Source organism: Triticum aestivum, chromosome 3D (genome assembly GCF_018294505.1).
Source record: "Triticum aestivum cultivar Chinese Spring chromosome 3D, IWGSC CS RefSeq v2.1, whole genome shotgun sequence".
In the NCBI taxonomy this organism is placed as follows: Eukaryota; Viridiplantae; Streptophyta; class Magnoliopsida; order Poales; family Poaceae; genus Triticum; species Triticum aestivum.
The window spans coordinates 579728347-579738436 of NC_057802.1; the positions used below are offsets into that span (position 1 = coordinate 579728347).

The 10090-nt window shown below is 44.8% G+C and overlaps 1 protein-coding gene across 1 annotated transcript; it reads left to right on the top strand.

Annotated features, from left to right (window-relative positions):
- Nucleotides 1-1449: 1449 nt before the first annotated feature.
- Nucleotides 1450-2639, top strand: LOC123075597 (glucan endo-1,3-beta-glucosidase GII). The gene is made up of 2 exons (XM_044498163.1): nt 1450-1588; nt 1676-2639. Exons 1-2 carry the CDS (start codon nt 1516-1518, stop codon nt 2605-2607), a joined length of 1005 nt encoding a protein of 334 aa, XP_044354098.1. The 5' UTR covers nt 1450-1515; the 3' UTR covers nt 2608-2639.
- Nucleotides 2640-10090: the final 7451 nt, after the last annotated feature.

A 10090-nucleotide genomic window follows, 5' to 3' on the forward strand; every position in this document is an offset into this window, starting at 1 on the left:
TGATATATGAGCGAACTCTATTTTAACACAGTGGCTCGCCATGTGGCTACTTACTTTTTTTCTCACCCTCGCAGATGATGGTCGCGATGTCCACGTGATTATAATGCATTTGACGTTGCGAATCCCAAGGTTATGAGCTTGCCAATGCATGCCACACTTGTCATTATCGACCACGAACTACTCCCAACGCCAAGAAATATAAAGACTTTCGAAAAACTAATCAAAACCTAGACATAAAAGACTTTTGGATCGGTGAACAGTTTTTCAAATCAACTTTTTTTTTTGAAATTTTGGATTTTCTCAAAAAAATAACAAACATTAGTTTTGTTTACGAACATTATTAAACGCAATTTCGAATTCATTAACATTTTTTGACTCAACAATTTTTTTTGAATCGTTGAACTTTTTCTAAAAATTAGGGAACAAATTTTAAAAAAATATTTATTTTATTTTTGTGAACATTTTCTAAAATTTCATGGACATTTTTTCCAGATTCCTGAATATGTTTTGAATATACGATCATTTTCCCAATATCATGAACATGACTTTTTTCCTCGACCATTTTTTCCGAATCGCGATTTTTTTATAATTTGCAAACAGTTTTGCAAAACCACCAACATTTTTTGAATCTGCAAAAAATTTATGAATTCGTAAACATTTTTTTAATTCACGTATATTTTATAATTTCTCATACATTTTTTTGAAGACTCAAACTTTAAAAATTTGAAAATCCCGAATTAACTTAAAGAAGAAAGAAAACAGAATGAAAAAAAAAACAGTTGAGTGAAACCCCGCACATGGGCCAGACCATGAAAGCATACATGGGGGAGGACATGCGTTAGAAAAGGGAGTTAAAAAGTGTGGAAGCCAGGGATGTAAGCAGATATGCGCCAACCACTCTGCTGCTTGTGGATCAGTGGCTTATATCTGTCTCATTTCTTTAAAACAAGAAAGTAGGATGGCAACTTTTGATCCGAAAAATCGAATCGTTTTCTTCACTAATAGATGACATACTGGGTAATTTATAGCAACTTCTGGAATTTTTTTTCGACAGACTGCCAGAAGCAATAGGCACTTTATTATTAGGTAAAGATAAAGATATATATGTGCGCATGTATGAATGCCGATCTTGTATGTATGTACTGTGTTAAAAAAAGTTGCGTTACGAACGGATCGATGAGGTGGGAAAAATATGAACGTGACAATTCTGGGCGCGACTGGTGCAGGGTCTCAAAGGCAGCTGGTTGCGTTGGACAGTTGGAAGTTTGGAACTCATGTACATGTCGCGCCACACACCTGGGCACCTGGCTACCTAACAGAGTGGAAACAGATTTGAAGTCAGGAACGAGAATTGACCAACTACGAACTTGCAACTCGCCAAACTTCTTCGAATCCGGCCGGTATGTATATATAGGCCGCGTCTGCATGGTACACTTGCATGCAAAAGGAGTTGAGTACGTGCTCCAACTGTTTCATAGCTACCTGAGGAGAGGAGAGTGAGTCAGCTGCTCGAAGATGGCACGGCAAAATGCTGCCTCGGCGCTCGCCGCGGCGTTGGTCCTCGGAGTCTTCGCACCCATCCTTACCGGTAAGCTACCAACCAGCACGACTCCGTTGATCACCAGTGTCAGACTAGGAGTCTATGACCGATTACTCGCAATGTTATCGTGTGCAGAGGTGCAATCCATCGGCGTGTGCAACGGGATGCTCGGCGACAACCTGCCGTCGCCGGCCGACGTGGTGCAGTTCTACCAGTCCCAGGGCATCGGCGCCATGCGCATCTACGCGCCGGACCCCGAGACGCTCCGGGCCCTCGACGGCACCGGCATCGACCTCATCATGGACGTGGGCAACGGCGACCTCGCCGCCCTCGCCTCCGACCCTGCAGCGGCGGCCGGCTGGGTCCGGGACAACGTGCTCGCCTACCCGGGCGTCCGCGTCAAGTACGTCGCGGCCGGCAACGAAGTGGACGGCGACGACACGCGGAACATCCTCCCGGCCATGAAGAACCTCAACGACGCGCTCGCCGCGGCCGGCCGCGGCGACGTCAAGGTGTCCACCGCGGTCAAGATGAGCGTGCTCGCGTCCTCCTCGCCGCCCTCTGACGGCGCGTTCAAGGACGTGTACATGACGGACGTGGCCCAGCTGCTCAAGGCCACTGGCGCGCCGCTCCTCGCCAACGTGTACCCCTATTTCGCCATAAAGGGCGACCCCAACATCGACCTCAGCTACGCTCTCTTCCAGCAGAGCACCACGACGGTGAGCGACAACGGCCTCACCTACATCAACCTCTTCGACGCTATGGTCGACGCGGTGTACACTGCGATGGAGAAGGTGGGCGCAGCTGGCGTGCCCATCGTGGTCTCCGAGAGCGGGTGGCCGTCGGCAGGCGGCGTTGAGGCAAGCGTCGAAAATGCGCAGACGTACAACCAGAACCTGATCAACCACGTCGGGAATGGAACGCCCAAGAGGCCCGGGCCGCTGGAGATGTACATCTTCGCCATGTTCAACGAGAACCAAAAGGACGGGGACGAGACGGAGAAGAACTTTGGGCTGTTCAACGGCCCCGACAAGTCGCCGGTGTACCCTCTAAGTTTCAACAATTAATTAAAGACGGAATGCATATTCATGCCTGCATACGTATCTACTACCAGGATCTCAATAAGCTGCAAAATAATTCATGAAAACACTTATTAACTAGGTAAGATCGGTGATATGAATAAGAGCCATTATGTTGCATAAAGAATCGTTTCCCCTTCCGTACAAAAATCTATCTATCTATCTATATCTATATCTATATCTATATCTATATCTATCTATCTATATACCTATACTAATTCTGGATTAACCCAGAGTATTAACGCAAAAGAAATTCCCATGTTAATACAAGAAAACGAAAAAAATTTAAGAATCATTTATTTTTTGGGACTGTGTTTCTACCGTCCAGATCTAAACTACAATCGCTCAGGACTTGCAAAAACGTGGAGTGCATGGACTAAGTTATCTGATAGCAAACCGCTCAAGAAAAAAATTATCGGGTAGCAATCAAATCCCAACTTTCTTTTAAAAAACAAATCCCAACTGTATTTTTTTTGAAGCTAATCCCAACTGTATTAGGCATATGCGTTATCTTCATGGCTTCCTAGCACGCATCTCCTTTCCCTCGCGCATCGTCTTCTTCCTGAGTCTGGATACTGACACGAGTTAGATCAGGCGGCAGGTCACTTCTCCCGATTGATTTGTATTGCTCCACCCCAAACAAGTTAGGGCGGGCTTGGCCTCAGTCCTGTGGTGCCATCAGCCCCATTCTTTTTGAGATTGTCAAGCAGAAGATGACTTGCTGTTCGCCGCCGCCAAGTTCTACTGCCATGATCTCCGGTGCTCGAGGGATGGTGTTACCGCTGCAGCCAGACATGATGTTGCGTGTACACACAACACCAACGTCAGATTATATGGCTGGTCGTCGAACATGTGGATTCAATGCCCACCGCTGCCGAAAGCTGCTGCAGGTCACCGCTGCTCCCTTCATCACCACCGCCACAAAGTTCTATTGACACGAGCTCCACTTCTCAAAGGATGGTGTTGCCGCTGCAACAGTCAACATTGCGTGTATACAGTGCTTCCTGTGTTTTCAAGCTGATTGTGCTCTGCTTGCTGCCGATACATGGGGATCTTCTGGCCACCAATTTGAGGAAGAGATACATCTGAATAGAGAGAAGGAAACGGCCAGGAGTATGTCAGGACAATAGAATGCATAGATTGCTCAAAGGAGAATTTAATTGGAGGAGAGAATGTAACACAGCCAATTAAAAGAGATCAAGGCCTTCGTCCAAAATTTGTGAGGGCGCATAGAAGTATGGTTCCACATTGCGAAGGTAAACACTAATTATCCGTTTGTTAGAAATTAGAAGATGGGTTGGAGAGGTTCATGCTAAGTAGTGATCTAGAGATCGGTTGTTACACCCTCTAAAGATTAAATCAATGGCTAAAATAGTGGGGTTCATAGGAAGCTTACCAATGATACAATGTTTTTCCAGTTCTGATTTACGGTTTGCAGGTTACCACAAAAAATTCTGATGCTTGTGCTGTAGTTTGTAGTAAGAGCAGATTACAGTTTAGCCTATTTTCAATTGAATTCGAGGAACAATTATAGCAGGTTAAAACATAAAAAGTTATACATATGTTCTCTAGATATCATGGGTTGTATCATTTATTATTTTCTGACAAACATATTATAGCATACAAAGCAAATACTATTGGAGCATGCTTAAAATGGTGCCTCGATATGAAGGGGAGAAGGAGGCAGAGGCCAGGGATGCGCTCCTAAGGCCTACACGTCCTGCGGCGCTCACTCTGTTCATGCCGTGCTCCACGAGTACTACCAGTAGCCTGAACCTCCGGAAGGAGTAGGGGGCTGAGGAGTGCATGCAGTGGTCCACGGCAATGAGCAACCTCCGTCATCTAATTTTGAAAGCATCGTCTTCATGAGATCGGAGTTAATTGCCCAAAACCACCAGATTTGTGGCTAGGGTACTCCAAAACCACCAACTTGGTTGAAAATAACGAACAACCACCACTTCTGTGGCAAGTGAATAACATATAGCACTAAAAACGCTATGATCCGCGGCTAAGTGCGAATCTGACATGCCTGGCCCGCCTGTCGGGACCACGTGGCCAGGGCTAACGGCGGAGGCCAGACGGCCGTTTCCCCCGCTCGTCAACTCTGTTGGCTCGCCCTCTTCACTGTCCCTCGCTCTCATTCCCCCCCTTTCCCATCTTGCGCGCGACAATGGCGTCTGCCCCAAACACCGGCGATGTGGACGGTGGTGGCGACGTTCTTGGCTTTGACTTCGCGTCGCCCTCGTCAGCTGCTGGCGGCCCGCCATCGCCGTGCCGCGCGCGCACGGCCTGGTCGGACCCGGCGGCGGCCGCAGTGGTGGCGCCCGCTGCAACGGGTGGATCCAGATCCGTGGATGACGAAGGCGCCGAAGCCGGATCCGAGGGGGAAGAGCCACCATCTCCCTGCCGTGCGCAGAAGGAGTTTGCGCAACGGGCTGCACGGGCGCGGGCTGATTCACCAGCCGGCCGTCGTAGTAACACCGGCGACGAGTACGACCTCTATGTGACCTCTCTTCCATTTGATTTACTTGCTGGCGTATTAGGTTAATTTATGGTTTCATTTAGCCTCACAATGTAGTAGTTTTGATTTATTTGCTAGCGTATTAGGTTGATTTAGGGTTTCATTTGATTCAGCATATTTAGTTCAACGAGACAGCTAGAACAAGATAGCTTATATTTACATTTACTTCATTTTGGTATTGTATTAGGTTGAGGTATGAGCAGTGGGACGTTCACATTGATTTTCAAGGGTCCAAATATCTGAAGACTAAGATGTATAGGAAAGACATAAGACATTTCTATCTTATGGCCTTGCTGATTGAGAATGGCTACAGTGAATCAGACTATATGTATTATCTGAGTATTGATGGCATAGGATTGGATGGTTTTAAACTTCTAGACAATCAGATTAAGGTGGATGAAATGCTGAGGGAATACGAGGACAGCAAGTCAATCAGATTGACAGTTATTAAGGGCAAGAGGCAGCAAGCAATTGTACCAGCACCAGCATTAGCAGAGCAGCAACAACAACAGTACCAACAGATATGTACGATGACAACATTGTTCCTCCTGTACTGTTTGCAGTCAATGAAGAAGGTGTGGCACATAAGGATCTTGTTGATCACATTGGCTATACTTTGTCAGGCCCAGATGAGTGCTTACTGATGGGCGCACAGCAGAGTGTAAACTATGAGCCTATCAAAACAATGCCACCTCCCCAGCTAGAAAAATATAACATTTAGAAAGAAGACAGTGGCAATTATTCAGACATGGAACTGGATTCAGAAACTGAAGATAGTGGAGAGTATGTAGATGCTATAGAAAGTACAGATGATAGCTCTTGTGAAGATGGAGGTGATGCAGGTATGAAGAAGACAACAGCAGTGCATTGTGAGGGTGACACTGAACCAGAGGACATTTATGATGTTCCACATGTTCAAGAGGAGGAAGACCAGACTGAAGAAGATGCAACTGAAGATGAAGAACAACATTTGACTGAAGTGCTACCTGTTCTGAAAATTGCAAAGAGAGTAGGACCAACATCAAACTCACACTCATCAGCAAATGATCCAATTGAGCCTGACTGGTTTCCTTCAGATGATGAAGATTCAAATATGGGTTTATTGGATTCAGAGGATGATGATGGCAATGAGCCTATGTCTTTCATTATTCCCTCAGGAAGGAAAACAAGAGCAGAGAGGAAAAAGGAAAGAATTTGGTATGATGAAGGCAGACTCAATCCAGAGCAGCAATTCTGTTTGAAGCTCTGTTTCAAAGATGTCTACCACTTTAGGTCTGCTCTTGTTAACTTTCATATCAAGCAACTCAGGTCTTTCAGATATCACAGGAACTGCAAGGACAGGGTCATTGCCTGGTGTGATTACAAGGAAAAGGGATGTCCTTTTTTCATTGTTGCTTCTCAGATCAAGCATGAGAAAACATTTTGTATTAAGAAGTTTAGAGCAGAACATACTTGTCCAACCAGTGACAGACATAGCAAAGTGAGTTCAAAGTGGCTAGGAAACACTTTCCTAGAGACTATTAGATCAGACCCAAACACAATTGTGCCAGCATTGGTAGACAAGGCAAAGAGGAAATTTGGAATTGAAGTTCCTAGGATGATGGCATGGAGAGCTAAGAAGAAAGCAAAGCTAATTGTTTTGGGAGATCATAAGAAACAATATCACAGGTTGTCTGATTACATTGAAACTGTTAAGTTATGCAATCTAGGCTCAAGATGCATTGTGACAACTGTCACTCCAAAAAGAACAAATGAAAACCCACATCCTGGTCCTAGATTCCATGGTCTTTTCTTTTGTCTGAATGCACCTAGGGAGGGTTTTCTAAATGGATGTAGGCCTTTCATTGGTTTGGATGGTTGCTTCATTAGCTTACTACTGGAGCACAAATCCTAGCAGCTACTGGTAGGGATGCCAACAACAACATGTATCCTATTGCCTTTGGAATTGTAGGAGTGGAGGACACACCAAACTGGAGCTGGTTTCTCACTCAACTCAAATATGCTCTAGGAGGCACAGAGGGAAAATTTGGCAAAAACACCATCATGTCAGATAGGCAGAAGGTTAATGATATGTTATCTTTGCTCTTGTTTAATGTGTACCTTTGCTCTGCTAGTAAGATTTAGGTTTACTGTTTAGCTTTGCTCTGCTAGTAACATTTAGGTTTATTGTGTAAGCAGGGATTACTTAAATCTATCAATGCTGTATTTCCAAACTGCCCACAAAGATTTTGTTTAAGACACATTTATGCAAATTTCCAAAGAGCTGGCTTTAGGGGTGAAGATTTGAAAAAATGCATGGACAGTGCTAGCTATGCATACACAAACATGGTTTTGATGTTGCCATGGCCAATTTGAAGAATGAGTGTGAGGATGCTTGGAGGTGGTTATCTGGTATTCCAGTACACACATGGGCTAGGCATGAAATGGACACAAACTGCAAAACTGACCTAGTGGTTAACAACATTAGTGAGGTTTTCAATAAATATATCCTAGATGTTAGAAACAAACCAATTGTGACAATGATAAATGGAATCAAAGACAAGTTCCTAGTCAGGTTTGATGGAAAGAGAGAAGGTGCAGAAAATGACAGATGGGAAATAGCTCCAACTTATGCAGAGATGCTGGAGCTCAGCAAGAAGAATGCTAGAGATTGCAAAGCAATTAGGGCAGGTCCAAACTTGTGGCAGGTCACCAGTGGCCCACAGACATATGCTGTCAACCTTCTTGACCACACTTGTGGATGCAGGAAGTGGGACATGTCAGGGTGCCCATGCAACCATTCTTGCAGTGCTATTTCCAAAGGCAAGATGCAACCTGAGGATTTTGTCAGTCCATTCTTCAAGAAAGCAATGTACCTTGAGTCATATAAACCTATAGTGTATCCAGTTCCAGGAGAAGATGCTTGGGTCAAGACAGAGCAACCTGATATTGATCCTCCTATTTTCCACAAAGAGGACCAGAGTGGAAGAAAAGAAGAAAAAAAGGAAGAACGGCAGGTTTGAAGTGCCTAAACCAAAAGATACTTCTAGGATGGCTACAATCAAATGTGGCAACTGCAAGTTAATGGGCCATAGGTTTACTAACTGTTCACAACCTTTGAGAGCTGACCTCCAGTTAAGGAAGAATAGAAACATGGTAACATCATCAGCTTTGTCACTTTTTTAACTTAATTACCTACCCATGTTTCAATGTGTCTTTTTCTTTGATTGTTAAACTGCAGGAAAAGAGAAGGCAGAAGGCAGAAGCCTACATTCCACCTGATGCTGCTCCTAGGGCACCAACTGGAGAAGCACCAAGGGCTCCACCTAGGGCTACTTTCACAGCACCAAGGCCAACAACAAGGGCTACAGCTGGTAGTTCATCTGCTGGTACTTCATCTACATCTACTTCTGCTTTTGCCACAAAGATGAGATCAGTGAGAGGTGGAAGAGTTGGAGGAGTTTCAACAGCTGGAACAGGTATAAACAAGAAAGCTCGAAAATATGCAAGACTGAAGAGCTACTTCACTGCCAGTGGAAATGTTTGAAATTTGATGTGTGCCTCCTGTTTCAAAATTTTGGGAATGCCACCCATGTATCTGTCATGTGAACCTGTGTTTCATTAGAGTCATGTGAACCTGTGTTCCATTTGGGTGCTATGAACTGTGAACCTATGTAGTATTTGAGTCATGTGAACCTCTGTTCCATTTGGGTGCTATGAACTATGAACCTATGTACTATTTGAGTCCTATGATACTATGTCAACCTGTGTTTCATTTGATTATGTCAACCTGTGTTTCATTTTATTATGTCATTCTGTGTGTCATTTGAACCCACCCGAAAGTAGGGTTGTCGACCCCTCAACAACTACACAACCATAAAGAACCCACCCAAAAGTAGGGTTGTGAAGCCTTCGACAACTACCCAACCATAAAGAACCCACCCAAAAGTAGGGTTGTCGACCCCTCGACAACTACGCAACCATATAGAACCCACCCAAAAGTAGGGTTGCCGACCCCTCGACAACTACACAACCATATAGAACCCACCCAAAAGTAGGGTTGTCGAGCCTTCGGCAACTACCCAACCATAAAGAACCCACCCAAAAGTAGGGTTGTCGACCCCTCGACAACTACGCAACCATATAGAACCCACCCAAAAGTAGGGTTGTCGAGCCTTCGACAACTACCCAACCATAAAGAACCCACCCGAAAGTAGGGTTGTCGACCCCTCAACAACTACACAACCATAAAGAACCCACCCAAAAGTAAGGTTGTCGACCCCTCGACAACTACCCAACCATATAGAACACACCCAAAAGTAGGGTCATCGACCCCTCGACAACTACCCAACCATATAGAACACACCCAAAAGTAGGGTTATCGAGCCCTCGACAACTACCCAACCATACACCCAAAAGTAGGGTTATCGAGCCATCGACAACTACCCAACCATAATTATATTACGCAGAACATGACTAATATGGCAGTTTCGTCAAACACAAAACAGGCACAAATAAGTCATTAATAGCATAATCCAGTAGCACAATTGGATTCACCAGAAGCACAATTTCAGCACAAATGTCTTGAGATGTTTAGTGATACAAATAGCAGATACTAGTACAACAACATGAATTCATTCATCAACTATCTCCTTGATCTTCCTGATCTTCCCCTTGGTGGCCTCCTTCTCCTTGAATAGATCACCTATGGTGTACTCCAGGTGCCTTTTCTCTTGCTTGAACTTCTCCCTCTGCTCCAACAACATGTCCCTCTCCTGCTTGATCTGGTGCATCTCCTGCAACAGCTTCAACTTCTCTAACTTCTCTTGGTCTCTCTCTTTCTCTGCTTTGGCCCTTAGCACCTGATGGATGTTAGTGTCTGCTTTGACAGCCAAGTTCTTTTTCTCAAGCTCTTCCTTCAGGTCACTAAGAGCTATTCGTGCATTGCCTAACTGGGCAATTGCATCCTCT